The 12,591-nt window shown below is 33.7% G+C and overlaps 2 protein-coding genes across 3 annotated transcripts in view; one reads left to right on the top strand and one right to left on the bottom strand.

Moving 5' to 3' along the window:
- LOC123704012 (transcription factor CP2) overlaps window positions 1-12,591 on the top strand; it is a 31,819-nt gene that overhangs the window by 816 nt on the left and 18,412 nt on the right. The window contains exons 2-6 of the mRNA XM_045652250.1: window positions 7,984-8,095; window positions 9,856-9,973; window positions 10,280-10,367; window positions 11,839-11,934; window positions 12,266-12,353. Coding sequence (XP_045508206.1) covers window positions 7,984-8,095; window positions 9,856-9,973; window positions 10,280-10,367; window positions 11,839-11,934; window positions 12,266-12,353 — 502 coding nt within the window. The remainder of the gene's footprint in view (window positions 1-7,983; window positions 8,096-9,855; window positions 9,974-10,279; window positions 10,368-11,838; window positions 11,935-12,265; window positions 12,354-12,591) is intronic.
- LOC123704008 (neuropeptide IMFamide) overlaps window positions 1-12,591 on the bottom strand; it is a 48,421-nt gene that overhangs the window by 24,583 nt on the left and 11,247 nt on the right. The window lies entirely within an intron of this gene.

Genomic DNA, 12,591 nt, shown 5'->3' with positions numbered 1-12,591 from the left:
AAACCAAATGATGCGTTTATGATAACCGCTCGTGTGATATAAAGCTCGTCACACACTGAACAAAGCTGATTTAATTTTCTTTTTCTTCAATGTTTTTATTAATCTTACTAATTTATTTAAAAAGCTTGATGCAAAATGGACAAGTTCTTATGCTAAATATTTTCACGATATTTACTATAAAAGCAATGAAATCCACATACATAGTAGAGCTAATCTCTCACCACATACTAATGCCACTACGATACACTTTGAATTTCGTCTTCACAATTCAGGCGTTAACTGAGCGATGACCTTTTGTATTTATATTAACTGCTTGTAGATACAATTTGTTGTAAACGTGACAATCGTCGTGTCAAAGAGTTGATACGCAGATGCGACATTTTTGATGCGTGAAGTTATTGTGTGTTGAATTTTGTCACGTGTGTGTAAAGTATTTATGGTATAATATATGGTAGATATTTATTGAATCAACATGTTGTGGAGTTGCTGGCCATATGTTTGTAGCAAAATTTTGTGTTGTGTTATGGCTCGCTGGAACTAAGTGGCCAGCAACTTTGGTGATCGACTGTTCCAAAAAACAAATGTTAACCGTGAATATGAGGCTTTAGAATATTGATTAACTTAGTAGTATTGTAATAATGATGATTGAAGTAATCTAGTATACTCTGTGAAGCGAATGGAGCAAAAGTAGTTAAAATTAGACAAGGATTTCAAAAAATTTATACTAAACACCAAGTTTTTAACGACATAATATGACACGATTTTTTACAATTTAAACGTTTAATTAAGCAACTTTAGCAAAATGCTCCCAGAGAATCCTATCGAGTTTATTTTTCTCTATCAAAGTTAACATTATTTCGCACTATTATCTATTATGTCGTAACACAGCTCACAGAGGCGGTTAGTTTGCGGCACAACACTTGACCCGTGTCACATCTACACGTACATACAATTAAACAAACTGATAATATATCTAAATACAAACTTTCGTCAAACTAGTGTAGTGCGGTGCGTACCGACATCGAGACGTTGACGTTAAAATGGGATATACTATGTAGTATGTTGAGATATTGTGACCGTTTTAAATCGAGGTTTATTTGTGCAGTTTTCGCATTATGTTATCATATTTTGTGAGAGTGCTTTTTATTATGTAGTATGTTGAGATTTTGTGACGGTTTTAAATCGGGTTTTATTTTTTATAGTTGTGGCAGTGTTGAAGGATATTAAATGCTATTTATTTTGTTCATTTGTGAGGGTGTGTTCCTTTTAATTTATGACTAAACGTGGGATATACTATGACCTATGTAGTATGTTGAGATGTGTGTTTGTCGGATTTAAATTGAGATTTATTCGTGATATTAGTGAAAGTGTGCTTTTAAATCGCGTTTTTCGCATTGTTTTGTTCATTGTGTTTTTTTTCATGACAGTGATTATTGGAAATTGAGATTTTAACGGACTTTAAACATGAATTGTACATATTAAAACAAATGGCGTTTTACTTTATCTTATCCATTTATTTTTAATAGTTTCGGAGTATGTAATATGTATTGTGATTTTTCGTAATGTTTCAAGTTTTGGTGCAGTTTGTATGTGATGATTATTAGGTGCAACTTACGCAATACCTAAGATGATGATTTGTATTGTACGCATAGAATAGGCAGGATATTATAGCTAACTAGCTTGCCGCAGCTTCGCCCGCGTTTTCAAAGAAAAACAAGCATAGTTCCCGTTCCCTATGTTGTTCAGTGAAGATGCAGCTTTCTGATGGTGAAAGAATTTTGAAATCGGTCCAGTAGTTTATGCGTGAAAACCAAACATACATACGTATACATAATTACAAACCTTTCCTTTTTTTAATATTATTAGTATAAATTAATCTCTTGATACGTCTACATCTATTCTATACTGACTTTATATTCTAAAGCTGAAAAGTTTGTTTGATTGCGCTCATTTCAGGAATTACTCGACAGATTTAAAAAAAAATCTTTCACCCTCGGCAATGTACGTAACCCCTATACGTTATACGTGTACCACGGGAAAAACCGGGGCGGAGAGCTACTTATTATTATCAGTAGCATTATCATGACACGCGTGCGCTCATAAAATAATCTGTCTGTTCAAATAAATCATAATTACCGTTGACGCTAGTCGATAGCTTATTGAAATAGGTTTTAATATATACTAATATTATAAAGCTGAAGAGTTTGTTTGTTTGAACGCGCTAATCTCAGGAACTACTGGTCCGATTTGAAAAATTATTTCGGTGTTAGATAGAACATTTATCGAGGAAGGCTATATATCATCACCCTAAGGCCAACAGGACCGGAGCAATGCGGATGAAACCGCAGGGCACAGCTAGTATTTTATAATTGTACTAGTTTCAACCCGACTCCGTCTGGGTTAGAAATAAATTTCATATGAAATTGTGGAGTAATTTAGTTTGCTGCTAGTGAAAGAATTGTCAAAATCGATTGAGTAGTTTCTGAGATAAACGCGAAAGAAATAAACTTTTCATCTTTATGATAGTTCTTTGGGATTAACCTACAGATTTTGCTCTTATGGGTAGAAATTGCTTTTTGAAAGTGTTGTAGCTAATTTCTATGTAAATACGGCGATATATATTGTTTTATCTGTAGGTCTCATAACACATTTAAGTGTATTTTAATACATCACAGTTATAAGGGTGTCCTAGCTGTGTGTGTGTGTGTTTGTTACTCTTTCACGCAAATTCTACTGAACCGATTACAATGAAATTTAGCACACATATAGAGGGTAACTTGGATTAACACATAGGTTTTATCCCGGAAATCCCACGGGATCGGGAACTATGCGGGTTTTTCTTTGAAAACTTGGGCGAAGCCGCGGGCGGAAGCTAGTATTTTATAATATTCATATATGTTGCGCTGCCAATCCTGTTATGTAAATGTATGTATATGAAATAAAATAAAACACGATTTTATACCGGATCATTCCGGACATATAGCTTTTTAATTCGGTAAGGTCAATGTTTAAATAATTTGCTATTAATAACTTGCTAAACCCTTTTTTCTGTGACGTCATATTTAAAGTTAATATTATACATAGAGCGTTGTTGTGCCCTTTTCAAGTGAGTTATTAATTTGAGTGAAATATAGTATAATTAATAGGTAACCTGACAGAGATTACGTTACAAAATCGTTTAAGATCACTGAATTGAAGGAATCAATCTAATAATAACACAAATAATCATCGTTTGTTTCTATAATGGTATTTTTTCAATAAGCACTAGGTATGTCCAACTTGGAAATCGATAATCGTAATGCACTTGCAATTTAACACCATGAGAATTAAAAAAAGTATATATTACACCCTCTCTATGTCTTCTCATACTTTCATTTTTCAACACGAACGAAAAACAGTTCTAAAAATACGATAACAAACAGACACGCCAATAATGCACTTTGTAAATACGCCAACCTACGTAACAATTCACACACCTTCAAATATAAGTGGATTTGGTCAGCAATTAGCGTACATAATATACAGTAAGTTTAAGGCAGTGCTAGTATGGAAACACGTCAAAGATTAGACTAGGACGCAGATGTGCTATGTGAAATTTATCTTAGAACATGTTTCATTGATTTCTGATGTTTGAATCAAATATAATCTAAATGAAAGCTAGATGTAACGTAATAAGCGGTTATTTTTATTTAGATGGCATATTTAATAATTATTCTATGAAATTGATGTCAAATCAATCAATGTTAAATCTTTATTCTGAGTAAAGTTTACAAATAAATATGTAGATTCTGTTGTTTGTTTGTTGATTCTTGCTTGTTTGTTGGAATAAGTCATGAATGGATAAAACAAGTCGTTTTTTATTATTCCTTTCTTTCTCCCATTTTCACAAGGATGAAAGTTAATTAAAAGCCATCTTAAACGCCGTGATATTCGGTTACTCTAAACTTTCGGGTCTTAATCCATACTAATATGCGAAAGTAACTCTGTCTGTCTATCTGTTACTCAATCACGCCTTAACTACTGAACCAATTTGCATGAAATATGGTATAGAGATATTTTGATACCCGAGAAAGGACATAGGCTACTTTTTACCCCGGGAAATAGGATAGGTTTTATCCCGGAAATCCCACGGGAACGGGAACTATGCGGGTTTTTCTTTGACTGCGCGGGCGCAGCTGCAGGTGGAAAGCTAGTTCTAAATAATGCAGAGGTGATTTTTATCACACAAACATAGGTAATTAAATATTACAACAGTCAACCAAAATGATTACCCGTTTAAATACGCGGGTAATAAAGGTATTTATTATGTTTGTCATCGCAGACGCTATGTCTCGATTTATGTTTACATGCATTACGATTTTACTGCAAGCTTGTGTCTTGTGTTAACAAATTTAATCTAGTTATATTGTTTTGCAACGAATTTCACGGAATTTTCGCATGATTATAATATTGTGGCGTGTTTGATTTAAGTGGATTTTGTGGAAATTATCAACGAGGGATTTGTTAGTTCATTTCTTTATATAAAACGAAAATGTAATCGTGATTATTATTTTTATTGTTTCTTCCATCGAATCACATATCTCAAACTGTAATTCAATTTCAAATTAACTAGAATTATTTTTGATTAGTGATTTAACGCAGCAATAAGATACCGTAAGGGTCAAAACAGTTTGTAGCAGAAAAAACGGCATCAAATAGTTAAGCATTTAACACAGAAATAATAAACACAAACATTAATATTCAAGTTGAGTTATTTTAATAGGATTTACATTTTCTATTAGAATTAGGCGAAGAATTACGCCAAAAAAGTAGCACATCTGATTCTTGTTTAATCATTTCGTGACAAATAACATATTAACGAGTTTGACGTCAAAATCAATATTATGCAATAAAATAAAGCATTGTCATTTTTTCAAGAACTATGATATAATATGGAGTACTATTATGGATTAATTTCTGTAGTGATTATGAAGTTAGAGGTATTGACTATTAATATAACCACAGTTCTTATTATATCTCTAATCTATCCCTATTAGATAGTACTAAGACCTCATCTTTATAGTAATTACTAATTAGTTTGCTGTACATACTTTAAACGTATATTTTATCTGTGACTTTCGATTTTTAACATATGGGGACTTATTTTCGTATGTATGTTTGTAGGTATTAGTATGTGTGTAAAGGTATATATACTATTATGTGGTCGTATGCGTATGTCGGAATGTGGATGCCAATTTTATCTGTGTGTGTGTGTGTTAGGGCAGATTTGTCTCTGAAAAAAATATTATCTATATCTCAACATATTACATAGTGTGTCATACAGCAGGTTGTCCGGTTAATTCGTGAATAAGTGACAAACATACATAAAATGACAATAAAGCTAAACGTGCTACTTCTAAAGCCGTACAGTGTTATGTCAAAAAGAACCTACAGGTGGACGATAAAATGCTGTAGTGTGTTCTGACAGTGAATATAGAAATATATACTGGTGAAATTATATCGCGTTTGAGAATAGCGCCATCTATTGGTGGGAAGCAGCAGCTTGAACTGACTAAGAAGAGTGTATCAAAGAGAAGAAGAGAATATTGTAAAACGGTATACGGAGAAGTTAACTATTACCCCAACGTGGAAATAAGAAACTGCTATATCTATTGGTGGCATTTACAAGTACATTTTAGGATCATCGCCATCTGTTGACCAAAACTTGAACTTTTGAAATCAGCGCCATCTATTGTTAAAAAACAAGAACTTATTGATATCAGTGCATCTATCGATCAAAACTTGATACGGTATGGTGGAAGACACGGCGCAGACCGCGGACCGCGTGTCCGCGGCGGCGGTGCTGCAGTTTGCTGCGCGGGAAGCGCGAGAGGGGCGGCGGTTCGCTGAGTTTGGTGCGCATGCGTTCGCGAGCATCACTTATAATGCATATGGTACTTGTTTTTTTTTTGTTTATATATACATGTGTGTGTATGGAATAAGTGTAAGTAGAGATAATATGATGCTTATAAAATGTTTTCGTAAGTCAATTCAAGTAGAAATACGATACTATTTATATTTTTTGATTGGTAAAAGCCCCGTATTCGTGGTAAACATTTGTTGCGCAGTTAAGTTGATTAATATTATTTTATTGCTTTGTTTAGCTGTTGCTCATAGGGCGAATATATTTCAACATGACATTTTTAATATAAGAGCAGGCAAACGAGTATGTGGATCGCCTAGGAAGCGATTCCACAGTTCATAGGCATCTATAGACGTGTCCGAAATGTGTCTTTCGTGACTTCGTCTTGAATTCGTGTCCGAATACTAAACCAAGCAGTTTTGCCGGCAACATGTTGACAGCAACATTTCAACGTGTTGAATAAACTTTTTCTTTCCTGTCCTGTTTTACTTAATTATGGTTAAATAATAATTCAACGTAGCAACAGTTATCTTCCATCTCAATGCAACATAAGAGCAATGGTCGAAATTTGGGGCATGGTAGATTATTATTAAAGAAATAATTAGATCGATAACGCTTTATTTAAATTAAGTTACTGCTTAAATTAAAACGTCTTATGAATTTAATTCATCAGTATAATGAAAGATGTAGGTATACAAAGTTTTAGTAATTCACTTATAAGATCATCTAATTACAATGGATGAATAGGCAGATAAACTGCCAATTCAATGAAATTATGCACCTATGTTTAATGTCTCTCGAATATTGTAGAGTTTTTGGTTATTCTTCTCCATAGATACTGCTTTCCGAATCGGTGGTAAATGTTAAAAATACTTATGTTATGACGATTCGAAAGTGCTACTAAATAGTAGTCTAATTGAATAAATGAATGTTTGAGTTTGAGTTTTGGGTTTTCTTATTCTTCTTTGGCATAGCTCTTAGGAATTTGCCCCTAAGAGCTATGCCAAAGAAGAATAAGAAATTATTCACATAAAAGTTTATAACTTTAAATGCCACTTCTTCCAATATGGCCACTAGCACATTGCATGCTTTGGCACGTGTCTACAAATAGAATTATATAAAACAATCGGTTATATCCAGTTAACAAACAGCATCGGGCAAAGTGCCTAGATAACAGTGTAACTGGTTCATTATTTGCGAAACCGTAGATAAGGGGGCATAGGTGATGCCAAGATGGCCGCCTGTTACTGTACAAACGAGATTGGAAGAAATAGATCAGCAATTAATGAGTCATTAATTTGACATGGTGCAATTATTGGTTATGCACAAGTTGATGGGAAATAATGAAATGTGATGACTTTAGTATAGCCAAAATCTGTCTCTGTGGTAAAACTAGCGATCTAATTCGAAAAGTTGTCAGCAATTTGTAACGATACTTGGTTATAATTTTGGGCATATTTTCACGTACAATCTGATTATCTTCAGTTTCAAGCAATTAGTAGAGAAATTTTATTTTATTCGTGAACAGAAGTGCGTAGGGAATGTATTATGTCTATCTTATGTTGGTAACACTCCGCACTACTTCCTTCATCCTTTAAAATAGTATTCGTCTGCATTATTGCGGATTCTTACATCCACGTTCCACACAGAGTAGCCTATTATCTACCTCTAGATATCTACTTGAACATAATGTACTGCATCAAGACTTGCAGAATACACCAAAATTTTCCACATTTATAATCGTTAAGTTTAACGGTTGTTATCAATCACCTATGCCCTAATAATGTATGTTTTGATATACATATTTGGCATGACTTGAAGATATTTTTTTATGGTTTAATCAGAATTTGCACAATAAATGTTAAAATTATAATAGTAGAATATGGACTGACCCAGAATTACGTAACCGTAAAAGTATAAGGATTGTTTGTGTTAGTTTCAAAGAAAAATTTCAAAGTCTCGTCATGGCAATACCCTCACGTCATCTAGCAAGGCGACGAATTTGGTATATTTGAATATTGCCAAAGAAGTTTCACTTCTGACACGCGTGCTCATTATGACAATACATGGTGACCTTCCAGCCTCCCTCGGCGAGATGGGTGGCAGCGCTACGAGCTCGTCCTCGTCACACATGTCGCCGGGATGGCAGGTCAACGACCTCGACTTGGATCTACCTGGAGAGCTGTCTATGAAGTGAGTCAAATCAAATCATTTATCTATATTCTATACTAATACTAGTTTTACGCCCGCGGCTTCGCCCGCGTTTTGAAAGAAAATCGATGAAACCTATCCTATGTGTTAATCCAAGTTACCCTTTTTATGTGTGCTAAATTTCATTGTAATCGATTCAGTAGTATTTGCGTGAAAGAGTAACAAACACACACACACATCCTCACAAACTTTCGCATTTATAATATTAGTAGGAGTAGGATTATAAAGAGGAAAGATTTGACTGGTTGTTTGTTTAATTTGAATAGGAAACGAAACTACTGGACCGATTTAAAAAAATATTTTATCATTAAAATCCTACATTATCCCTGATGAACGTGATTCACAATAATGCCTTTGAAAAGGTAATACATATTTTCGAGCGGTGTTGTATGAAATATTGATTTCAATTAACACCTTATTTCGTAGCGGTAATGTTCAAAGTTGACAAAATAGACTCAGCCTATAATTTTTAATGGCTTCATGCTTCACAGACTACACACTTCAATTTCTATTTTTTATACCATGTAAGTACTGTTTTCTAATTGTAACTGTAATTGAATACCATAATAATATCAGTTTGTATGTGCCATAAAATAAACGTTTTTTCTTTCTTCTTTAATACATGCAAGCAGTTTTGCTTCCGATACTTTTGAGCGTAATTGTTAGTCTAGTTGTTTATTGTACAGCAGTACCTAAATGTCGAAGATTTTATAGGAATTTCCTGTAACGTTAGTGGTTTCAAATGGAAGGACCAATGTTCAGTTGAGTATGTAAAAAATATGTTGTTGAATTTTACTTGTATCAATTTTCCATACCAATACTGTCCGTGCATTTGCATACATTTTTCTTACCTCAAGTTTCCTGAGATAGCTGATAAGCGATAAGGCCGCCCTTTGTACTTTAACTCTCCTCTATCTTATATATGATAAATGGTTCAAATAGTTAAACCAAACAAATATTCTATAGTCTGTTGCACCATAAACTAGATTTTGGTCATTTTTCTCCTATATGATATATATTTGTGAACGTACTGCCACTTCAGAGAAGGGTCACTGAAAATGAGTGTTGATCAACTGTGTTACAACTTTTGCTGAGCGGCTACCTGATTTGGCTCCACTTTTTTGCCTTCTTTTTATTTTATTGTTACTTAGTGCATTTACTGTGTTGTTTATAATTGTATTGTCTTGATTTTAATTTGTTTAATTTGTGTTGTGCTTATTGTAATATTGTCGAGTCAAATTAATGCTATCTCTTTCTGGTGTGTCGTTCGCTCTGGATTTTGAATCTTCCACCTTCCTTGTTTGAGTAAAAGTGTTAGTTATATTGTTTATAATTTTTTCATTTAATCATTCTAGTGTTTTTTTCGGATTTTAATTCCGCTACCTTTATCGTTTATTTATTGTATTGTTTGTTATAAACAATACAATAAATAAACTTAATAACAAATTGTAGCTCTGAACTTTTCTCCTTGTCTTTCCAGTGTGTCTTTCTCTATGGATTCTTCTACCTTCTTTGTTTGACCAAAAGCGTTTGTATATAATATTGTTTATAACAAAAGCGTTAGTATATTGTCTATTTATTAAGCTATTGCATAGCTTCTAAACAACCTGACGCTCCCCACTCCGACGGGCGGAGGTGTGGCTTGAAGGCATAGCATGCAATAGCGCAACCGCGGCAGTCCCCGAGTGCCACACGTCTTTTTTATTCTATTTACATATTATTATAATGTTTTACAAAAACAGTGATGCTCTCCTATCGTTGCCGTCTCTGGCGGTGTTCAAACAAGAGGCGCCGTCCCCCACGGGGACCGTGCTCTCGCCGCCGCGGAGGGCGTGGCCTCGCAGACCGGATGATAGACAGGTTGGTACTGTACGTTTAATCTTTACCAATATTATAAAGCTGAAGAGCTTGTTTGTTTGAACGCGCTAATCTCGGGAACTATTGTCCCGATTGTACGGTCCGATTTGAAAAATTCTTACGGTGTTAGATAGCCCATTTATCGAGGCTATAGGCTATATATTATCACGCTAAGATCAACAGGAGCGGAGCACTGCGGGTAACACCGCGGGGCACAGCTACTATGTCATAAACTGAGCCACACTGCGCTATATATTTTTCTATGTACGTATTTATTATTCTCTCATAATTATTATGGTAACTCCACAGATAACAAACATGGCGATCGACAACCGTGAGCCGATGGACGAGGGCTGCCAACCGTCGCCGCCACACAACAATATGATGAGCCAGCATTGTAAGTATTTACTATTTACTATACAGTTAGCATCGACCCGTCTTCGCTCGCGAAGGGAAGGAAATTCCTGTGGGATATTTTATCAGATCACTCTATAAATTGGCTTCGTTACGATGTGAAATAAAGACGAAAATTAAATTACAAATGAACACGCTTTCGTATTTATAATATTATTTAGTGATTTAATAAGGGTAGACCTTTGATAAAAACATAATAAAATATTATGTAACTCAGGAATAGGTAATGTAAGGTTTCCGTTTGTGAAATAATTTTTTCGATAAAACAAAAAAAAACGAACAAAAATCTTTCTCCTATCTCTATCCTATCTGAACCTCTTGATAATTTTACTAATTTCCCGCTCGCGTATACAAAGGAAATTCCTTTTGGAATAAGATGTTTCACCGCGGTAAAAAATAGCCTGTCACTCTCTAGTCTCCTAGCTATCTCAAGACATAAAAATTATTGCATAAAATCGCTCCGTTACGACGTAAAAGACAAATAAATAAAATAATTTACTTTCGCATTTATAATTAACTAGCTTACCACCCGCGGCTTCGCCCGCTTTGTCTAAAACCTAATAAATTATATACTAAAACCTTCCTCTTGAATCACTCTATCTATTTTAAAAAAACCGCATCAAAATCCGTTGCGTAGTTTTAAAGATTTAAGCATACAAAGGGACATAGGGACAGAGAAAGCGACTTTGTTTTATACTATGTAGTGAAGGCATGATTATTTTTAGTCTAGACGGATAATAATAGCACAGGAATAAATTTAAACTGACCCTGACTTTTTTCCTGATATTTATTTTTAATTTAAATTTTATTTTTTAAATGAACCGGTATTTAAAGATGTGTTTTTACTTTTTAGTTTATATTTTTAGAACTAGATAATATTTTAATTGAAACAGGTTGTATGCCTACATAACGATTGAAGAGTGCATACATAAAAAAAAAATGTATTTTTTCCTGTGTATTTTTAGTATATAACTAGCGGTCCGCCCCGGCTTCGCCCGTGGAACATATGAAAAATAGATGTTGGCCGATTCTCAGACTTACCCGATATGCACAGAAAATTTCATGAGAATTGGTCCAGCCGTTTCGGAGGAGTATGGCAACGAAAACTGTGACACGAGAATTTTATATATTAGATATTATGTTTCTAAGCAATTTGCGTCATAGAGTGACAGTGTGAGGATCTAAATTGACTAAAGAACTTTATTTAAAGAAGTAAAAAATCGTATACAAAATAAGTAAAAATTCGTATCTTCCAACCTCATAATTTTTCTAATATATAAAATTCTCGTGTCGCAGTGTTTGAAGTTAAACTCCTCCGAAACGGCTTGACCGATTCGCATGAAGTTTTGCGTGCATGTCGGGTAGGTCTGGGAATCGAACATCTATTTCGTGTGTATATTTTTTTTTGCTACAAAACAAATTAAATACGTAAAAATTCTTGTATTTTCTTACAGCTAGCAGCCCGGAAAATATGCAGTGTCAGCCGTCAATGCCGGCGGCCATGATGAATACGAACGGCTATCATTCGCCCAATGAAAATGATAATAAAAGTAAGTGTAATTCCCTGTTTTATTTACTTTACTAGTAAAATTATAAAAAAAAAATCCAGTCTCATTTTTTTTTGTAAAAAAAAAATCTATTTTCGATGATAAATAATTTCGCGTCAGATTTTTTTTTTTATTACTTATTTACGGCAAAAAGTTGAATTCATTGCTCTGCTTTATATAAAAAATAAATATTTCAGGACTAAATTATATATATTTTTTTAATATCGTAACTAAGTATTGAACGCCATCTAGTGGAAAAAATCTCTGCTTTGAAATTTAAAAAAATATAAATGTAATAAAAATATTATTTATTTGTTATTGTTTTTAGACGCAGGTCTGCTAATGTGTTCGCCGTCAGCGTTCGATGGATTTTTACAATCGCCAATACAACGCTCTGAGACCAGCTATAAAGATGATTCGAGGTAAATTCAATTCAAATAAATGATAATTTCAAATCAAAATTCAAACAAGTGTTAATTTTAAATGAAAATTCAAATTCAAATACATTTGATTATATTATTTTGAAAATTCATGATTTGAAAATTCACTATTTAAAGAATATAATAACTTCTAGACAGGCTATTTAAAAAAGGCAAATTTTATAATTGAAAAAAAGAATAAATACATAAAAATCAACAATCGCCTATTAAAAGCTCGTCA

This window comes from Colias croceus, chromosome 28 (genome assembly GCF_905220415.1).
Source record: "Colias croceus chromosome 28, ilColCroc2.1".
Taxonomy (NCBI): Eukaryota; Metazoa; Arthropoda; class Insecta; order Lepidoptera; family Pieridae; genus Colias; species Colias croceus.
This window is presented reverse-complemented; position numbering and strand designations above follow the sequence as displayed.